This window comes from Botrytis porri, assembly GCF_014898465.1.
Source record: "Botrytis porri strain MUCL 3234 chromosome Unknown BPOR_003, whole genome shotgun sequence".
NCBI classification, from domain to species: domain Eukaryota; kingdom Fungi; phylum Ascomycota; class Leotiomycetes; order Helotiales; family Sclerotiniaceae; genus Botrytis; species Botrytis porri.
The window spans coordinates 3287488-3309956 of record NW_024066077.1 but is presented as its reverse complement, the minus strand read 5'-3'; the positions used below and the strand labels follow the sequence as shown (position 1 = coordinate 3309956).

Sequence of the window (22469 nt, the reverse complement as noted above, 5' to 3'; positions counted from 1 at the left end):
TTATATATTGAATAATAATCTTCTCTTCTAATTTCGAAAGGTTATTATCATTTAATAAAAATTCAATATAAGGAATAAAACTATTCATTTTATAGTATAATGTTATATATAGTATATTATATAGTTTAATAGATTATCAAATGCTGAGTTTTTTATCTTTTCGAATAACCTTAATAGCTAAAAGTATTTGAGCTTTATTATTATTCGATTGTATAATAATTGATTAATAAAACACGTATTAAATTGAGACATAAATATTTAAGGTGAAAGTAATCCACTCGATGATATAATCCACTCGGTGATAAATTACGTTATACTATTTGATTTAAACTTATTTAAGATTATTGTTTTATTAATATCTTTTTCATTAATAATAAGGATTATTTAATTCTAAATAGATTATATTATTATTATAATAAAGAAATATAATAATACTAATATTATTCATTAGTTATTTATCAAATATAAAAAAGTTATATATAGTATTTTAATTTCAAAATTATGTAAATTAGTTTAAGGATTTAATATTGATATAAGAATTATTTTTATAATTAGTATTATTCCTAATAAAGAAATGCTATTAATTTTATATATTGATTTAAAGTTATTATACGATTTACTTATTAAATTAAATATAATTAATAAAAAAAGATTAATAATTAATATCATAATATTATAATAATTGTAAGATTCTAACGTGTTTTATTAGTGAGTAGGTTATATTAATGAATGGATCACTTTCACCTCAATTCACTTATTCAAAATCATATTATTCAACAATAATAAAATCAATTAATTGAAACTATAAAGATTCTAATAATCTAGGATCTATTACATCATTTTGATAAATTCTCATATTATAACCTATCTTTCTATATTTACTATAGTATCAACTAAAAAATACTTCCCCATTAAAATTCCTCCTTTTTTAATACTTATTATATTAAATCTGAATATCAATTTCTTACTAAAATAATATATCAAGAATCTCTTATTCAATAAATACTTTTCCTTAACACAATTGAGTTTTTTTCGTATATCAATATTTACTTAATACTTCATTTACTATTCAAAATGTATGGATCTCTATATTTAAAAGTATATTCTTATAAGCTAATCTCTTTATACTCTTAGCTAAAGTTAGTACAATCTTAAATATAAATGTAGAGGAGCTTGAATAATGATGAGTTATTTGAGATTTAACTAATATTAATTGAGAAAGAGCTTCAGTTGAATTACAAGGGATTTAAAAGATTCATTAATTTAGATCGAAAAAGGGAGGGGTAGATATACGAATTCGAATATCTAATTTCGAGAGTACAGCTACAGGATTAAATAGGATTAAATCTGTTCTTCGAAACTCTGATTTCATATTCTGAAAAATGATTGATTTTTTATATATAGTTTTAAAAGCTATAAAGAATTCAACCTTTGAAATATGATTGATATATACATTGATAAATCCATCAATTTGACTACCATATGAACGTTTCAGATTACTAAAACAATCCACATCAAATAATTGAATTAAATAATTTGAATATAATAATAGACTTAAGTATATAATATTGTTCTCTTTATAATATACTTAAAAAGCTCTTGATTTATAATTTTCATATCTATCTAATACTAACATTCGATATCTACTCTTTTTTAATTCTTAATATACTTATCAAAGTATTTCAATTATTCTAAACCTATTTCATTATTTATTCATTTATTAAATATAGATTTAATAGTTCAATCCACAGGAAAATCGGTTTCGATATATCAATTGAAAAGATAAACTTATTCTTGAACTATTAGAAATAGGGGTATAGTTTCATCCTCTTTATTATTATATATAATTATTATAGTCTATTCTTTATTGTTTAATTATATTACCTTACTTCTATCATTTTGTTTAATATTAATTATTACTATTCCAGAGCATATTATACTCATCATAAAGCTTGTTTCATCGAAATTATAGAAATCGTCATTCAAAATGCTATATTTCATTTATATATTTATAATCAATCGAAACCATTCTTTAATAAGCTTAGGATCTTTACAGAGAGCTCTTTAAAAGTTATAAATATAATTAAAATATATCTTTAATTCAATTCAATATTTTACAAATCGATACGCTTAAAGCTTTCTAATATATTTTACATTTTTCGATTCAAGAATATAATTTGTTATATTTTCTATATTTCTTAATTTAAATGGAAATCCTTTTATATTCATATTAATTATATATTTAGAAATGATATTCTCTTTTAATTCTAAAAGATTATTAGATTTAGATTGATATTCGGAATAAGGAATAGAATTATTGATTTTATATTATAATATTGTATTCAGAACATTATACATCTTCGTAGCTTTTCGAATACTTATTTTTTTGTTTTTTGAATAGCTTCAATAATAAGAAGTATATAGGCTTCTTGAGTATTGGAATTTATTATAGATTGTTGATAAAACATATATTAAAAGAGAAGAGAATGAATTGAGATGAAAATGACCCACTCACTAATATAACCCACTCACTAATAAAACACATTATTAAATTTAATTACTTTATTATTCTTAATATCTTTTATATTAATAAAAACTTAGTTTTATATATTATTAATGAGGTAATTATATATAATGTTATAATATTTATATAAAATATATTTATTAAAATAATATGAAATATTATTCGAAAATTTTGAATTAATATATATTTAGAGTTATTAGATTTTATATTATATAATATAAATATAAAATTTGTATTCGAAGAATTCAAACAAAATATAGAATCCTTTCAAATTGATATTTGAGAAGTTCTTATTGAAGTCTATAATATAATTAGAAAAGTTAAAAGATATTATTCTGTTACGGGAGCTGCCTCTAGGGTCACGTGAAAGTGTCTAGAGTTCTCTTGAAATAGTTTAGTTTAAACTTCAAATAGGAATTCAATAAGGTTATAACTAGTTGTAATTCTTATAACTATAGTAATGAAATTAATAATTGTTTTTGAGCACAAAGCTCTACATATAAAGAAACCCTATTCCTTATATAGACCTTCATTCTCTACAGAACCATGAGGCTTTGTTCTGCTTGAATCCTTTGGATCTTATAGATCTAGACATTTATTCTTCAATCCCCTAGATCCTCTAGGTCCATTACGTGACCGTTTGGCCATGTGACGCGGTATGTTGGATACCGTCGTAACATATTCCTTTATATAATATATATATAATATATTCAAAATTAAATTGAAAGATAATAATCTCGATAAAGAATTCATATTATAAATAATAGTGAAGGTAGTAAATAATATTACTAATTCAAATAAACTTATATTAATATTATTTGTATACAGAGTTTATTCTTGGATAATATTATACGATTTATTATTTTTATTAATTTTATAATGAAAAAAGTATATGAAATTTATACGAAATAAATAGTTCAAGATATATTTATTATTCGAAATGATTTAATTATATACGAAATATTTAATTTACTTTTCAATTTGTTAATATAAATATAAGAAGAAAGAAAAGATTGAATAGAATTATATAGATTATTTATAATTATTAATTAAAACTATATAATCGATCTTCCTTATGGCTTAATAGAATTTCATATAATAATAATAAAATTGTTTTATAAAAAAGAAGTATTTAAAAAGGATTAATTATTATTTATTTTGGAAATACTTTTAGTAATATCTTTAAATATTGAAAATTCAATATCTTAAACTTGTGAATTATAAAGTCCTATATGAATAATTAAACAAGTATTTATATAAGCTTTTATTCAATATTTAATTTTTAGAGTAAAAATTCCTAGAATTTTATTATTTCATATAATTAATATTAATAATAAGTATAATTAGCTCTTTATAATCATATAAAATGATTGAGATTTAATAGAGGTGTTTATTATAAAGAAAGAATAAAAGGTATTAAATCTTATAATAAAACTTTATATAAAAGGGATTATTATTATAAAAGGGTTATTATTTAAAGCTTTATAAATATAAGAAATTGATAATTTGATTATAAAAAATGTATTTGAATTTGTTAAGTATAATCTCCTTATATATATGAAAAGATTATTTAATTTATATTTTATAAATGAAATAAAAGAATATATAATAAATTTTTCATATAAAAAGTTATGTTTTGATTATATAAGTATATAATGATTTAAATAAAAAGTTAATTTTAATTCAAGTATCTATAATATAAAAATCAAGTTAAAGAATCATTATAACTTTAGCTTTTATATTAATAAGAATAAATATTAAGTTGATAATATAAGATGTTATATAAATATATATATAATTAAAAACATTATTAAATTATATTATATTAATAAAACTTCTAAAAAACTTTAGAATAAATATTCAAATGGTATAATTATAATAATTAAAAAACTATTGTATAGTATTATAAAAGTAGGGATTTATTAATGAATAATATATTAGAAATATTATTAAGAAAAATTTAATATGGTAATATTTTATATAACTTTTATTTGCTTATTATTAATATAAAAAATATATAATTTAGAATTATAAGAATGTAAATAGATAATATATTTATTTTAGTAAATCAAGAATTTATGGATTTCGAGGATTTAGAATTCAAGAATATAGATATTAAAGTAAAATCGGATGAATATTTAATATATAATTTATTTTTAATCTTTAATAATTGAATTATATAATAGAATAAAAACTATCTAATCTTTATATAAAAAGGTTAGGAAAAGAAACTTATAAAAGTTAATAATCCTGAGTAATATTATAAATAAAAAGCTTGAAATATATATATATTATAACAATTTATTGATTAGAAGTCTTATATAATCTATTTATTATTATACAATATTAAAATCCATTAAATAATAATATTAAGATATTTAATAAAAGATTTAAATAACAAATAAAAAACCTTAATCGAAAACTCTTATTTATCCCCTTTATATAAAATTATATAAAACTATTTATTTTTGTTAATAAATCTTTTATAAACAATAAAGATTTAAGTAGTTAAATAGGTTTTGTTATTATATTAGTAAATGAGGATATATTAGATAAGAATATATTCAAATTGATTAAGAATATTATATATTACAATAGTATAAAAAATAAAAGAGTTATATATAATATATTAGCTTTTGAAATATATAGTATAATAGAAGGTGTAAATATTAGTCTTATAATAAAATTAACTTTATAAATCATTACCTTTTAATTAAATTTATCTAATATTTTAGTTATTATTTATACAGATTTATATTTATTATACAAATGTTTTGTTAAATTGAATATAATAAAAGAGAAGAGATTTATAATTGATATAATAGTATTATAGTAATTATATAAAAGAAGAAAGTTTATTAAAGTTCAATAGATTGATGAACTTGACAATATTATCGATATAATGATAAAAGAAAATCCTAATAAAGTATTAGAAAGATTCATTAATATAAACACTCTTATTATATATATTAAAGAATAAATGAAATAAAAAAAATATATAAAAATCAATTAGATCTTTATATAAATATAAATTACAATTGAAAATAAAATTAATAATATTTTGTTTTTTTGATTTTATTTTATAATTTTTTTTTTCTTTTTTGAAAGTTTTCAATAAACAACTCAATTCCAAATTAAAAATATAAAAAAAAAAACTTAGGGATTATATAATAACAAAAGAAATGTATAAATTAATTGATAATAAATAATTTCTTAATAGAATTAGAATTAAGTAAAAGAGAATGTTTATAAGTATTAGGGGTTTTTAAATTGATTGATAAAGAAGAAGTAGGATTCCGATTAGGAGAAGTATAAGAAGGAGGCGGAGGTTGGTATTATTTATTAGTAATATAAGGATATAAATAATTAGATTATATATATTGAATCCTATAATCTTTTTATTTGTAATTCTTATAATTATTATTGAAATGTTTTTATATATAATGATAATTTAAAAAGGGTATAAAACTATAATAATAATATTCTTTATAAAAATTCTTAATAAGAATCTTATAATTTTATATTAATAAGTTATTTATATATAATATCTAAATTATATAAATTTGTATAGATATAATTTAATTATATATATACAAGATAGGATTACCTAATATTATTAAAAAAGCGAGTTAAAGATTATTGTAATAATATAGTATAAGAATTTACTCATTAATAAGGAAAATAGGATTTTGATTTGAACTCGTTGTTGCATTTATTATATTATATAATTAAAGAACTTTATTTGTATAAATATATTAGTATATTATATATAATTTAAAACCAGTAATAAGTATAGAGTAGTTGATAGTATAAATTACTTATATCTCGATAGAAACTAATATGTATTTCAAACAATTAATTAAATTCGAATTTTCTGTAATTTCAAAAGGATTAATATAATATTGAATCTAAATATATTATCTAATACAATTGAAGAATACATATATAATAGAATGATTTAGATTTTAATGACTTTGATAATTTTCTAGTAGAATATTTAATTGATTTAAAACAAAATTTACTATACTCGTTTGATTTACTATAGGAAACAGGGATTAAATTAAATAATAAGATAATTGCTTATTATAAGTTTCAAATACTAATCTGATTTATATAAATTCTATTTATAATAGTAGTAATAGTAAATTCATAATCGATTCGGTCTATATAGTTATATTAAGATTATATAATGTGTTTGTATATGGTTTTAATTGAATAAGGTAGATAGAAAAAGGAAATAAAAATCTATTCCTTCTCGAACTTTCTTATTAAAACTTATGAGTAATCTTCTAAGTAATCCTTTCAAATTCTATAAATCGTTTGTATTATAAATCTATTATATCTAAAAACCTTTTCTTTATTAAGTCCTTCAATATACTTATGAAAACCCTATACTTTTTATTTTATTATAATAATCTTTCTTTTTTTATCTAACTCCTTTCAAAATATTATAAAAGCTATAATTAATTATAATATCATATTCTTTTCAAAGGGTTGTCTTTATCCTTTAGTACTTCGAGTTCTTTAGGAATCCTATTATAATCCTTAATTTATTACTTATAAGTTTTATATTTATCTTTTTTTATAATATATTAGTAGTATATAATTTCTTTTTAAAATCTAATATCTTCTATTCCTTTTCCTTCTATTGAATTATCCTATTAATATAGAATATAATATATTAGAATTTATTGAACTACTCTATTAATATAAAGAACAAGATTGTATTATAAGACTAGGTGGTTAAATAAAATCGAAATAGTAGGTATAATAATATCAAAATGCTATTATTTTAATAATATATACTTTATATTGAAGGATTACTATTTCTTTAATTATAATTAGTGATATGTTATTTGCTATATAAGGTAATATTGAAATCGGTATTTTATAATAATGTTGTATATTAATATGAAATACTATATATTTGAATTAATGTATTATAAATGTTTTTTGGAAGGTTTGACTTTTCTTTTTATTATATAGAATAGTTATAGATATATTAATAAAATATCAAATATTATATTAATATATTTTTTATAAAATATTTCTTAAAAAAAGTAAGATTTTTTAAAAAGTTTTTATTCTTTATTTTCCTACATTTAAGAGTCTTTTCCTTTATAATTGAAACTTTTTTGTGAGGTTTTTGAGTATTAAAAAGCTTGGATTATTATAGGAATTTATAATTTAATCTTTTTTATTAATTATATTCGATATGATAAGTTTATTATTAATGATGTTGATATTAATAGTTTTAATATAAATATATTAAATCTTTTTCTCTAATATTAATAATGATATTTCTTTAATTCAGATAGATATCAATTTAATGATTTCGGAAGGAGGTAGAGGGTGATATTCTAATTCGAATATAATAAAGATTAATGAGTTTTTTCAAGAAAATCTTTTCTTAGTTTTTCGTGTGGCTTAAGTTATTTAATTATCTTAAAATTTTGATTATATTTCAAGTATTAAAGTACTTTATAGAACTTATAAATAAATAGATAATTGAATTATTAATATATATATTATAAAAAATAATATTCTTTATTATTTATAAAATGATTAATTAGTTCCTAAATATTAGTATTCTAAAATAGAAATATATAATTAAATTATTAATAAATAAAATAAATATTTTTGAACATAATAATAATATTATTGAGATTATTATATTTAAATTTGAATCAATTTATATTTTTTAAATAAAAACTTTATTTAAAAGAAATTAACAAAAGTAATTACTTTAATATTCTATTTAATTAATAATAATCTAATTATACTTAATATCCTTAATCTTTTTTTTATATTGAATATCAATTATATTCAATAATAAATCTTTAAATTATACCTACATTAATTATAATTTTAAAGATTTCATTTATATAACATCTTTTATTATTTATATATATTTCGATTTTCAATATAACGTAGTTTATCATCGAGTGGACTATATCATCGAGTGGACCATTATAAATACATACAAAATTCGTCTGTGCGTAACCGTGCACTTTCTTCATTTAATAATATCATTTTATAAAATTTGAAATTATGAAATCTAATTTGCTTTTTAAAATTCTAATTAATATAGGAGTTATTATTAAAATAATATTTTTGTAACGAAAATCGTAACAATTTATGATTTTTTTAAAATATAATATCAATTTTCATATAAAAACTAAATATTTATATAAGAAATCTTTTCTTATTGATAAATCTTTTTTCTTTTTTAAAAAATATTGATTAATTATTAAAATGTAAATATTAGGAAAAGGCTAATTTTAGTGTATTTTGAAGTGGCCCACTCGATGATATAATCCACTCGATGATAAACCACGTTATAAGTATTTATTATATTAGTAAGAATAATTATTATTAAAGAATGATTATAGATATTTATTAATATAAAGATTTTCATGAAAAACTTCTTTAATATTATTATTATTATTAAAATATTAATTAAAAGAACAATTCATATTACTATTATTTTCCTCTTCATTACTATTTTATCTAATATCTATAATAAATTGATTATATTATTCCTTAAAGTTTTTATTATCGAGTTTATTATATTTAATATAATAATTCGGTTTAAATTGGCTTTTCTCTTTTCAATTATATTTATAATATCTATAGCCTTTTTTTTATAATTAAAGAAATAATACTTATCTTTATTTTTATCTAATAATATAAAAAAAAATGTTTTTCATTATATTTGTTATAAGATTTTCGAAAAGAAGAATAAAAAAGTTGTCATTATAAAAACGTTAATTATAAGAAAAGTTTTGATTATTAATATATATTGTTTTAAAAATATTTTCTAACAAAAATTAATAATACTAAAATAAAGATTATAAATAGTATTATAATATTCTAGAATATTATTATATATAAATAAAATCTTGATATAATATAATTAGAAATTATATTAAATACTTTTTAGAAATATTAAAACTAAGTGTATTAATTATAGATTAAAAAAATAAAGTTAATAATTAGAATAGTATACTTTTTTCAAACTAAAGAATTATATAAACTAAAAGTTATATAGTTAATAATATATAATAGAAAGATAAGAACTAAATAATTATAATCTTTAATATGAAAATAAACAAGAATAAACAAGAATAAAATAACTTTTTAATTTTTATGATATAGAAAGAATAAGAATTAAGAGAGCGTTTTATTATCGAATATAGATGTATAATTTAATCAAATTATTATTTACTCTAATATCTAATAAAACATTATTTTTATTAATTTCAACCCTTAAAGTAAGAGAATTCTATTTAATTATAAATTATTATTAATAGAAAACAAAATAGTATCGTTATAAAAAAACTTTCAGATTTCTCTACTTTAAAAATAATAAAGTAATAGACGGCTCATTTAAACTTTACAAAACTTCGATCTGTTAAAGTATAATTTTTGTTAACTAAGAGAATAGTATGATTTATCGTCGAATAAATTATGTCATTAAATAAATCACTTCAAAATCATAGTAAAAACGATATTTCGTTGATATTTGAATTGCTCTATATGTGTTTTAGTAAGCGAATGATATTGCATCATTTTTCTACTATAGCAGATATCATATATCCGATTTATTACAAGCAGCTTCATCATGATTATTATTATATTCTTCTTTATTCACTAATATGTAAGACTAAGAGCAACAGTCTTCATTGTGTAGAGAGGGACTGCCGGACTATCTACAATGTTTAGACTTTTGATGATGCTGTACTTGCATTCACGAGACTGGGCTATACTCGTGTGCTGGCTTGTGTTGTATGAAGCGAAATAAACTAATGCAGCCGTGGAGCTGTAGAGTCCAGCGAATCCACGTTGTTATTGCAATTGATGGAATCCGCGAATGTCTCCATTCCATAGCTAAGAGTGGAATGAACTAAATGTGCATTTTGGTCTTTGAATGAAAGTAAGCTTTGACGATACATAGACGAAGCGAATTTGACATTGGGGACGGTTTTTTTTCGATGCATATCTTCAAAACTCTGAATTCGGGATACCCAACGTCGACAAAAAAGGTTCGGGATTCAAGACTAGTAGAATCGTTTGAGGATCTCACTGTCGATGATAAGAAAACGGACATGGTCGTACATTACCTTGTAAATCTTGCTTCTGTCAGACATGGATCCATGATCAAGAACTATGCCATTGAGGCAGACTTGATAAAAACTAGTAACATGCTTTTCAAAAGATCGCCGTGGAATATATGGTTGAGACGAGGAACTCTTTGCAACATTTGAGGAATTCGTTTTGAATGACTTCGGAACACACATTGGACTTATAGATTTTGTAAGAAAAATCATTTCATAGAACGTTCCCTACTTCAATAGAGTTTTGCCAATTTCGCTAATGGTGATCCCCTTTAAATCCCAAATAGCATTATTACATTAAATCCACTTGACTTGAAAGCAGTGATAGTCGAAGTTTCTGATATTCAAGAGCAACAATTCTCATAATACTAGACTATATCAGTGTTTTCGATAGTCCAGGCCGTTAAGAATCATGCTAGAAATCAAGTGCAAAGCCGGAATTCATAGAAAGGGTTTGGATTGAGGATACAAATGACTGGATTGATACATATTGAGCTGAACAATGAATCAGATAGAAATTTGTCGAAAAAAAGATACTGAATAACAATTGGGTATTTGCTTTGCAAAATCACAAGTGAACCTGCCGCCTATTGAATTAAATACATCAAATTCTAAAGTATCACTTGTCTTCAAAATCATTGCGCACCCAACGTTTGTAGTGCCGCCCTTAACTCCTTTACTGCCGTTTCAGCATCCTCAAAGTTCAAGGCTGAAATTGCCCATCTTGCATGTTTTTGTGCTTTAGCAATTGCTTCATCGTCCGTATTTAATTGACCGCGAGCTTGTGTAAGTGGTGGGACTATTGGTGCTGTAAAATCATTTGATGGGGGAGGTCTAGGTTGATAGGTCTGGTTGGTAGGTGATACATGTACTTTTCCATAGTCTGATGATGGAGGTTGACGATAAAAGTCTTGAGGTGTAGTAACTGACGGTTGTTCTCCGGGTAAAGTTGGGGGTGGAAATGATTGGAAATCTGGAGATAGTTCCATTCCGGAAGGAATTCCGGGAGAAATTCCAGGTGCTACAAGAGAAGATGTATCAGGTAGACCAAGGTCAAATGCGGTATCTGGAGCGGGAGCTGTTGGTAAAGTTGCATCTCGAGGTCCAGATGTAAAGGTTGGAACTTCTGGAAAATATCCTCCTCCTATAGATCCATTTCTATCTTTCGGGGATGGCTCAAGAGCGGAAACATTATCGTCTTGGACTGCATTAAATGGAAACCCATCTCGAGGAAATGGTTCAAATGGGGCCGATTCATTGTTTGGAGATCCACGAGCAGATACTTGTTTAGAGGGATGTAAAGATCGATCTAATGATGATTGCCTTGCTAAATTTGCTTCCAACTGATCTTGCTCATCGGTGACATCTTCCACAGAAGCTTGTTGTGCTTTCTGTTCGCCCAAAGATTGTACTTCTGGATCATTTGGATCTAATGTTGGTAATTCATCCTTGGGAGTTGGTTGTGGTTTGGGATTAGATTCATTAGGATCTTTTCCTTCTTTCAATGCTTTAACGATACGAACTGCGTTCCACTTTGCATACTTGATCTTTGCTTGAGTTTCAGCATCCGGTGGTGACCAGATATTCAATAGTTCCAGGAAGGTTGCTGCGGCTTGAAAATTTTCGGCAGTTTGTCTAGAGATCATTAGTCAGTGTGTAAGAGGCATAGAATTATCGAGATCGTACTTTGTGGCTTTATTTGCTTCAACAGCTCGATCCGCCCTTGAAAATATTTCCATGCCAAATTGTTCACAGTATGCCTGACCAGCAGTATCATCCATGATTGCATCATTGTTTGGATTCTCGGATTTTATCTGCCACGATTTAACTATAGTCAGATTCGCAAACATAGGGTTATCATACCCTCTCAAGTTTTTCCATCAAAGTAGTAGTATATTGTAGCGTCTCTGCATCCCCAGCATGTAGTCCCTTTGAAAGAATCTGATTGACGATCCAGTATTCACCTGCGGGAATGGTAATGTTAGAATTTGGATTGTGCGGTAAGACTTTCATACGTACACCAATATGATATAACCGGCTTCGCATTTTCGAGTTGTGCCGCCTTGATAATGAATCGAGTTAAGTCTGCAGTCTTCAACTTTGGGGGGATTTGTGCCGCCATTATTGACTATGGGTGTTGAGTTCAAGAATGGTGGCTCGGTGAGTATAGGTAGGACGGGATATGATTAGAGACGGATGGGAAAGCTTGCGCTGCATATATTATTTGCAATTTGAATGGAGAGCGGCAGCGAGGTTAAGTATGAGAAAAGTTAGTGATTCGTTGAAAGCTCTACCTGAACTTTTCTTTGTGAATGGTGTACGATGAAAATGCGATGCGATAATAGAACAACAGTAAATCCGGCCTTAATTACAATTGAATATAACAACCCCGCCCTTCACTAATTGAATTCTGCCATTTCACCGCCAAATGAACACTAAAGTAGCATAGCAGTATGGACGGGATGCCTAGTAGGTGTTTTTACCCCGGATTTCACTTAATAATGATGCCTCATCCAAATTCATCCACCTAGTAATGCACATCTTGCGACTGTGGCCTTTTCGCCTACACAAATACACCACCTTCACATACTTCCACTCTGTTTATCTTCTTTCATGTATTGATAAAATCCAATAGCTCCTACAGCTACAGGTAGTAAGTACAATTTACAGTTATTAAAAATGGTTAACACTGGAGTCATTTCAACTGCAGCTGCGGCTTTGTTGTGTGCTTTGCCCGCAGTTCATGCTGGATTGTACCCAAAGAGTTCAGTGGTTTTGTCAATCAATGGAAAGGATTATGATCGTGTGATCGCGCAATCAAACCATACTTCCGTAAGCATTCCGCTTGTTCTCAATCATTCTATCGGCACATCGGTCTTTAACCTTTCACTATACAGATTGTCGAATTTTATGCTCCATGGTGTGGACATTGCAAGAACCTTCAACCAGCTTACGAAAAAGCCGCCAAGAGTCTCGCTGGTCTCGCGAAAGTTGCAGCAGTCAATTGCGATGAAGAATCGAATAAAGCTTTCTGCGGAGGATTCGGTGTTCAAGGGTTCCCTACTCTCAAGATTGTTAAACCTGGAAGCAAACCCGGAAAGCCAATCGTTGAAGATTACAATGGACCACGAACTGCGAAAGGAATTGTCGATGCAGTAGTCGATAAAATTCCAAATCTTGTAAAAAGAGTTGCAGATAAAGATTTGGAGAGTTTTTTGGCCGATGCGAATGACACTGCGAAAGCAATTCTATTTACCGACAAAGGAAAGACAAGCGCAACATTGAAAGCCATTGCCATTGATTTCAAGGGCAGTATCAAGGTGGCACAAATCAGAAACACAGAGAAAGCTTCCATTGAGTTATTTGGCATCACTGAATTTCCTACACTTATTTTGTTACCCGGTGGTGAAGCAGCTGAGGGAATTGTGTATGGTGGGGAATTGAAGAAGGATGGCATGGTCAAATTTCTTACACAAGCTGCCGAACCTAATCCAGATCCACCAGCAGCAAAGCCTAAAGCTTCCAAATCCAAAACAAACAAAAAGTCTTCCGCAAAAGCAAAGGAATCTTTCGAAGCAGCATCAGAATCTCACGCCAAATCCGAAAACCCTGTCACTCAAACAGATGAAACATTAGAAGATCAACCCATAGAATCACCATCACCAGAAGTCGAAACAGAAAAACCAATTGTACTTCCACCAGCGCCTGCAATCCCTATTCTTACTTCTGAAGCCGACCTGAAAATGAATTGTCTTGGCCCTAAAACCGGTACATGTATTCTTGCACTTCTTCCAGATACCTCAAACGAGATTATGGGTTTAGCTTCTACATCATTAGCCGAAGTTTCCCATAAACATCATTTACATCAACGAAAGTTGTTCCCATTCTACATCCTACAAGCCGAAAACCCTGGGTTCTCTCAAGTCAAAGAATCTTTAGGGTTGAAAGGCGATGCTGAAATCATTGCTCTCAATGGACGACGAAACTGGTATCGAGCTCTCCCTAGCAAAGGCAACTCCCTAGCTTCTGAGGATGTGACAATCGAAGCAATTGAGAATTGGGTTGACGCCATCAGATTGGGTGAAGGTGAGAAGAAGAAGATCCCCGAGGGACTCATTCCTGAGGAGGTTGAGGAAACTGTTGTAGAAGAAGTAGCTCCAGAACTAGAACCAAAAGCTGCAGATGAGCCTATGATTGTCATTGAGGAGCTTCCGGAAGATTGGGAACCACCAACTCCAGAACCCGAGATCAAACATGGAGAACTTTAAGCAAGTCTTTGTTAAGGAATCTCGGAGTCCTTGGGAGGAATTCTGTTTTGCGAGTTCTCCTGGAATGGTAGTTTGCAGCACTTGTTTATATTTTGCGTAGTAATAGTAAGATACATACCATCATACATTTCGTGAATATATGAGGCATGCGCCGAACTTCTATTAATCATCACATGTTTTCCTTGATGTAATTTTTCCAATTCCTGACATCCTATCCCATTTCCATTATGACGCCATCAAAACACTTGGGTATCATCTAATGATGCTGTTCTTCCCTCGTCTAATGTACAGATCTAGCCCTACTAAGCCATTGCACCACTTAATATTTTCTTTCCTCTAGTTCTAATCACTCCATCGAGAATCTCTCTGACCTGTTTACACCCATCAACTCCCACAGCTAACATGCCCTCCAATCTACCGGCTTGTACTCTTGTTTCCATGACCAATGCCACAACTCCATCGCCGTCGCCTTCTCCTGCTGTCGCAACCGTGAGGAATGGTAATTCTTGCTCCTCACCCAAGTTTAAATCCAATAATGGATCTGCTTTTTCATCATTACTTGAATATGAAGATGTAGAACCAGCTGTACAAGCGCAAATATAAGAAGGCATTGGAATACCAGCATCGATTAAAGCAAGAGTTGAGACATTGATAAGTGCAGAGAGAAGTGAGCCGTCTAATGACAAAATATGAAGGGAAATGAGGATTGTTGAATGAGAAGTCAAAGATGTAAGGAGATGAGGAGCAAAGGTTGTGGATAAGGTATTTGAAAGTTCTTGGAGACGTCTGCAGCGAACCGGGTTAGTTTCTATTCCACTCGAGCCAGTATAGTTGAGATTCGCAATATGTAGCGAATAATAGAATCAAAGGGAACTCACTTATCATTCCTACCATACTTCTTCCTATCTACGCCTGCGAAGCCTGCGAAACTGATCTCGACTCTTACTTCCGCTTTTTCCCCCGCATTATTACTTCCACCACCACCAATTGATCGTAATTTCAAAGGATCGCAAGGACCCGTCACTGTGCAGAGAACTTGGGTATTACCCATTGAAAGATATGAAGATCCATCGGATGAAGGTTGAGTTGAAATTTGTGCTGTGAGACGGCGAAGTTCATTCCATCTGCGACCGTCAAGACGAAGGAGAGCAAGAGAGTAGGTTGAAGTGTCGAGAGGCATGATCGTAATCTTGAGGAGGGCGTCAAAGGGAGTACGTAATGGGATGTGCGCGGACACAAACTGATGAAGTATATGAACTTTCAGTAAACAAGAGGTTATGCGGAGGACCTTCTGCTGAGATGGGAAAGTTATAAGAGGCAATGATATGAATGACACGAGTCTTTCTTGAAAGCTTCCAAATCATGAAGCTCAAAAGCTTTGGTAAAAAATTATTTTTGTTGATCTTAGGCTTCGTAGATTAGATAAGATTCGATGTGAGGGTGTTAGTCAGCTCACCATAGGATGACCTTCTCATTCTCAATATTTATTCAAAAGTAGGAGGTCTTCTTTCATCGTTCACGAAGGAAAATCTAGGTGGTTGAGCCCCTGCCATTATCAGTACCAGTCGATTCATACTGATATCGCTGTGTTCATAGCAGAAGCGGTACTACTTGATTCCAGTCTTTCTCGCTCATCATAGCAATCAGTACCTACTTACGGGTGTTCGCATCTTCATGCGATCTGACTCCCAAGTGAATGCTCAACCACTTGATCTCTTTGGCTTACCCCATTTGATCCTTCAATCTGCTTTACAGAACGTTGCATCGTTCTAGCTTCCGGGAAATCCTCCCTACAAGGCTTATGCAAATACATTTTTGTACCCCAATCTCACAATGCTTGAGCTTCGAAATCTCTGTAGTTGTTTCAGAGTCGAAATCCTTCAGAGTCGAAATCCTTCAGATATACGTTCTTGAACTTTAAGATGTCTCCTTTCTCATTGGTCTCTTACGAAAAAAGTCAATATGGAAAAGTTTACAGCCGCAGTGTCAATGGAACAAACCGGCGCATGGAATCATTTCTCGGTGGTATTCGACGAGTTGTAGCCCAAAGAGTCATTACCACCTGATCCGTATGTATCTACCTTTTAATTTCAATGGAATATTTTTAGATTTAGCTATTCTTTGGTAGGACTTCACTTCCCACTTCTTACAAACTCAATACATCTTCGATCATTTCTACTTAATGTTTTGAAATATCCTTTCATCATATTACACCAATGGATACATACAAGCAAAGCTTTTCGAAGAGTGGTTTATGCTTGAACACATCTGTTGAGACTCAACCAGGTCTTGAGGTGCGAGATGTTCCTTCACAACAAACATGGCAATGGTCATCACAGAAAAATCACTCTGGAATACAGTGTGAAAAGAGTGCAATTTTAGAGCGCAGGCAAATTGCGGGGTTATCAATTGGAACATTTTGGGCTTTGGTCGTCTTGCTATGTCTCATTGTCGCAGGCGGAATAGGTGGAGGTGTAGGAGTTGGAATTCGCGGCACAAAAGAACAATTGCAAGAGGTAACTTGAGCCTATGAGAAATCAATGGATAGCTTTTAATCCAACTTCTTAGCACAGGTATCAACACAAGTTTGGGAGTAGAGAATCCTGCCGCTGGGGTATGCTCGACAACAACGAGCGTCATTTATTCCACAAGTATCATTAGCTCGGCAGCACCTTCAATCACGAGCCAAGGATTGTTTACAGATAATTCGAATATAGTTTCATCATCTACGATATTATCTACGCCATCTAATCCATCGGTATCTCCTGCGCCAATGTCCCATTGCTCCGATGAATTCTCCACATTCAATGATTCTCTGATTCAGCCGCTCTCTTCAGAGGGTTCAGCCATCAAATTATCAGGCATGGCTCAAACTTTTCGCGTCGCTTGTTACACAAACTTTCCGTCTGGCGCTCAATATGGAAATCCTAGTGTCCATGACATCATGAAAATATATATGCCGGATTTAAATCAATGCATGATGGCCTGCGCAGAGTACAACGCGGGCTGCTCCACAAGTTCACAAGGTGGAATCGACGTAGGAGGGGCTTATGTAGGGCGGTTAGTATGGTGATAAAGGATGGGGAGTTTTGTTATTTGAAAAATGGGACTGGTGTTAACAGTACGGCTAATAGTGGGGGCATTGCAGTCCGAAAGGATAGTGCTATCTTGCAATAACCAAGGAGTCATTTGCACAGGGTACTCTCAATAAAAGCACACAAAGTTTAATGAAACACCTTCATTATCATTATCTCAAATCGAGTTCATAACACCACGTTCATCTAGTGAATCATTCATATCCATGAACTATACCATCATATGTCCCAATTACTTCAAAGCAAAACATCTATCTGTGCTATCCCCATTATTGCCCCACCAATTTGGCATGGTAATGACCTTTCCTGCGCCAAAGAACAAGAAAATCAATAACATGTTCAAATTGAATCCAGCATCGAAAGCAGCGGCCAGGATATAATTATATCGTGCCCACATCTCATATCTATATCTGTACGCCCAGTATGCGACAATGAAACCACCAATAATGGAAGAAGTGTATCCAGTAGAGATGTTGCCATAGAATGTAGAGAGACCAGAGAAGAAAATGGTGGTATTGAAGAGGTGGAATTTAGCTTTGGGAAAGCGACGGTGAAGAACATAGATGATTCCTGGGAGAATTGCTCCAACAAGAAATCCGTATGGAAGAGGTTTGAAAATAGGCAACTGGAAGAGACGTAGAGGTCCGATGAGAACATATTGCGTGCTAGTAGTCAAGGTAGTAGCGAGACCTTGTCCAGTCCATTGATGTGTTGGATCTGTTGCAGCACCACTCAAATAATCCGCTTTCGAGCTGAGTACCCATTTCACGACACCGTAATTAATTGGAATACCAATGAAACAACCGAAGACTTGGGCAAAGAAGGTGTCTCGAGGAGGGATATGCATGTAGTGACCAATTTTCTGATCTTGAAGCATAAGTTGTGCACGATACCATGCATCGCCGGCAAGAGATGAGTAGACCGATGCACCCGAAGGATTCTTGTGTCCGTCGACCGCGTTAACCATCAGGCCATACAAGAGTTCGTTGAATGTACCGATTGGAAGTTGGAAGTTGGAAAGTGCATATAACCAGCCGAGTGGGACAACGACCACAACTCCTGTAAGGACCGCAATGAAATATGTCCATAAAGGAATGAAAAGGTTACCGGTGCCTAAGATTACCATCATAACGACAAAGGTGATAAGGAAGAGGATCAATGACCACCACCATGGAACTTCTTTATAAGAACGTTGGAGGATATTCAATTGATCGCCATATTGGTGGTTGATGGTCTCTCCCTCGACTTGGTTTTTACGACGAGCATTCAATTTCTTGATTGTGTCTCTGATTTGTGTAAATCCAAAGAAACAAATCCAACTGATACCGGAAGTATATGCTGCATAATCGAAGAACATGTTCCAAAGTTGTTGAGTACCAACGTAGATTGGCCCATACTCCTCGTAAGCAGTTTCATTAAGTGTGGCTTGAGGAGTAATGAGCTTGGTGGTAGGATATAAGGTTCCATTCTCTGATAATTCGTTAGCGATTGTCAAATATATCGGTCTGGGACAGGTGACATACCCATGAAGAGACGATTAGACATCAGCTCAAGCTTCCAACTACCCAGACTTCCCCATTTTGCGGCTGGAAGCAATATCCAACAGTTGACAACAAAAGCCAAGAATATGATGACTTGAGTCCACCATGGAGTTACAAACAAGCTGTTGGAATTACTCAAACTAGCAATACTTGACCAATCAAGTGTTAGATTTAAGAAACCCATTCCTCCCAAACCTGAGCCCATGAAATTCGCAACCTTGTTCTTTGGGGCAACCCAGCAGAGGAATGCCAAAGACCCAAGCATTGGAAACACAAACTCTGGGAGGAATTGCCATAAAGTGATTCCTGCAAGAACTCCAAAGAATACCCTCATCTGTTTCTTTGAAACACGGGATGGATGTTGCCTCTGCTTCTTTTGAGTTTCAAAGAGAGCAGTTTGACAGAGTCTATTGAGATTGGAAGTTAGCGATTATCATTCTCTAATGTTTTCACTACATCCAGCTGTAAAAGAACAGCTGGGATAGGGCATTATAAAAACAAAGGTGAGACAGGAGCAGTATGATTAAAGGACGTCGAAGAAAGTCTTCAGCTTACGCTTGATACCATGGGTATACAGGATCATAGAGCAAAAATTGTCTAGCAATGGCTGCAAAAGAATATCCAGTGTATACTACACTCCACATGAAGAATATCGCAACTGCTGGATGAATAGTAATTCCAAAGTAGAGCTCAGCAATAGAAACTGGGGCGTAAGCCAAGTTGTAAGTGGCACCAGATGCTGCAGAAATGGTAACCAATACATGTTCTTTTGTTCCCCATGGACCGGGATTCAAACTGAAGCTTCTTCCAAGTGGTAACCAGATGGTCTTGGCTGGAAGAGCCTTTGCTAGCCAAACACCAACATAATTGGAACAAATTTGAACGAAGAAGACCGAGTATGGAGCGGATGTCGTACGGAATGAGCTCATTTGTGATAAGAACGCTCCCGGTGCGACAAATATCAGAGTCAAAAGGAAATAGCGGAACGTGATTGTAGGTTCGGTAGGATCATCCTCGAGACTGACAATTCGGCGAACTTGCCATGGGATATCCTTAAGTAACGGATCATCATCACCAAACTTTCCTGACGTCGGTGTCGCTTTTTCGATATCGAGAGGTGAGCTTTCGACAATGGGTGAGGTCTCCTTGACGTCTGTTTCGGGATTGATTTTCTCGGTTGAAATACCATTTTCCTCAATGGATTTACTGATTTCGTCGGTGCCAGTAACACTGGATGCTACCCCATCATCTTCATGATCGACAGCGGCGGGGGTGATGTTATCCTCCTGCTGCCGAGGAAAGAGGCGGCTTCTCAAAGATGAAAACCCCATTTCTCCAAGACTGAATGTTGAAATAAGAGAAAATACCAAGAAACGTAAAATGTAGGTGAGGGAGGCATGGCATGGCAAAAGTTACAACACCTGGTATATACGCAAGAAAAGTCTCATACCGCCACTAAGCGTATTCGATATGGAAAAAGTTGATCCATCGGTATTGCACCATTTACCATTCTTATCGCATGCTAATTATTAGATTACAAAAACGAATATCTTTCCGATTTGTGGAACTGGCCGTGCTAACGTCCCTTAGTACACCCATGAATAGCCCACAGCGGTGGGAACTCGACGGGACGTAGAATTCTTTGAAGTGGTCGGGCTAACAAAATCGATAGGGATTTTGGATCTCACGATTCAAGATTTTGGTGGTGAGATTTGACCATTGTGGGTATCAGATGAATAGAGTATGGATTTATGTTGAAGAATGAACGACTTTATTTGTTCGTTTAATATGGAACACAGATGAAGGGGGTCAAGAAGACATATCACTGGTATACTATTATTTTAAGCTTAACTGAATCCTCTAATAAACCGCCAAAAACAAATCAAAACTACGAAGTATTATTCATACATCGGAGAACAGATTCCTATTTAGATGATTACAAACTCACGACAGCATTTTCCCACATGACGTGCTTTTCAAAACTCCACATTCATTGAAAATTTTGCATAGAAGAGCAAATTGGTGGTGAACAATTGAAGAGAACGAACGTAGTCCATACGTAAGAAGTGAACAAATTGGAAAGCGTAGGAAAGTATAAGGAAGCCTGCGGGATTTGATAGTAAGAAGACAACGATTGTCTGACTGTTGAATGTTCTAGCCGCCAGTGATAGAATGATTTCGGTAGCAAGAATATGTCAGAGGATAGGTATTGACTGATCCCATTTAGCTGTCCGAGATTCGGCATCGGCATTTGTATGGGGGATGCGGTTAAGTACCCAACTATCATGAGAACATCCAATGATATCAAAACAGCAGGCCGTTAGGCCCTTGGGGAATTGTACCAGAATTCAGGATGTATTGGAATCATGCTCGCATCGGTAACCTTACGTATATCGGAAAACATCCGAACAATATTTCAAAGAATCATATTCGTATTGGAAAGATACAGTCGGCGGCGGCACAAACTAAAGTAACGTTACTCTCTGAGAAAGGTCAAAGTCTCTGTACGATCAGACAGAACGCATAGACAGGGAAGCTTATCCCCATTCAGCATTTCATACTTGACTTCCAATGGTGCAATGGCAAGGAATCATTAGACGATTGCTATTAACTTCATGTTCTATAAACTTTGCAAGGAAGATCATCTTCCATCATTGATAATACTTGTAGGATCGATCATGAAGAGGTGAAGTCTGATATTCGATAGTTATTCATATTGATCATGGCTAAATAAGCTACCGCCTTGTCAAACTATCTACCTACTCTCAATCATATACAAGCATTTCGTGCATTTCGTGCATCCGAGGGGAAACGGCAGGCTTACTTGGCTTGGAGCAAGCCTATGAATATTCCGGGTCTAGTGCTCACACGCCACTACTTAATTTGAACGTATACTCTGTACATTCATTTAGCTTTCACAACTC

The 22469-nt window shown here is 30.9% G+C and overlaps 5 protein-coding genes across 5 annotated transcripts; 2 read left to right on the top strand and 3 right to left on the bottom strand.

The window, feature by feature from the left end:
- Positions 1 to 11276: 11276 nt before the first annotated feature.
- Positions 11277 to 12763, bottom strand: EAF01_002990 (uncharacterized protein; the record flags this gene model as incomplete). The annotated part of the gene is made up of 4 exons (XM_038911244.1): positions 11277 to 12276; positions 12328 to 12455; positions 12505 to 12605; positions 12661 to 12763. 4 exons carry the CDS (start codon positions 12761 to 12763, stop codon positions 11277 to 11279), a joined length of 1332 nt encoding a protein of 443 aa, XP_038774166.1.
- Positions 12764 to 13320: 557 nt separating this feature from the next.
- Positions 13321 to 14909, top strand: EAF01_002989 (uncharacterized protein; the record flags this gene model as incomplete). The annotated part of the gene is made up of 2 exons (XM_038911243.1): positions 13321 to 13473; positions 13539 to 14909. 2 exons carry the CDS (start codon positions 13321 to 13323, stop codon positions 14907 to 14909), a joined length of 1524 nt encoding a protein of 507 aa, XP_038774165.1.
- A 176-nt stretch (positions 14910 to 15085) lies between these two features.
- EAF01_002988 (uncharacterized protein) lies at positions 15086 to 16089 on the bottom strand (the record flags this gene model as incomplete). Its single annotated transcript, XM_038911242.1, has 2 exons — positions 15086 to 15695; positions 15788 to 16089. The coding sequence occupies 2 exons, from the start codon at positions 16087 to 16089 to the stop codon at positions 15212 to 15214; spliced, it is 786 nt and encodes a 261-aa protein (XP_038774164.1). The 3' UTR covers positions 15086 to 15211.
- A 1036-nt stretch (positions 16090 to 17125) lies between these two features.
- Positions 17126 to 17434, top strand: EAF01_002987 (uncharacterized protein; the record flags this gene model as incomplete). Its single annotated transcript, XM_038911241.1, has 1 exon — positions 17126 to 17434. The coding sequence occupies one exon, from the start codon at positions 17126 to 17128 to the stop codon at positions 17432 to 17434; it is 309 nt and encodes a 102-aa protein (XP_038774163.1).
- Positions 17435 to 18236: 802 nt separating this feature from the next.
- Positions 18237 to 20876, bottom strand: EAF01_002986 (uncharacterized protein; the record flags this gene model as incomplete). Its single annotated transcript, XM_038911240.1, has 3 exons — positions 18237 to 19474; positions 19528 to 19952; positions 20101 to 20876. The coding sequence occupies 3 exons, from the start codon at positions 20874 to 20876 to the stop codon at positions 18237 to 18239; spliced, it is 2439 nt and encodes an 812-aa protein (XP_038774162.1).
- Positions 20877 to 22469: the final 1593 nt, after the last annotated feature.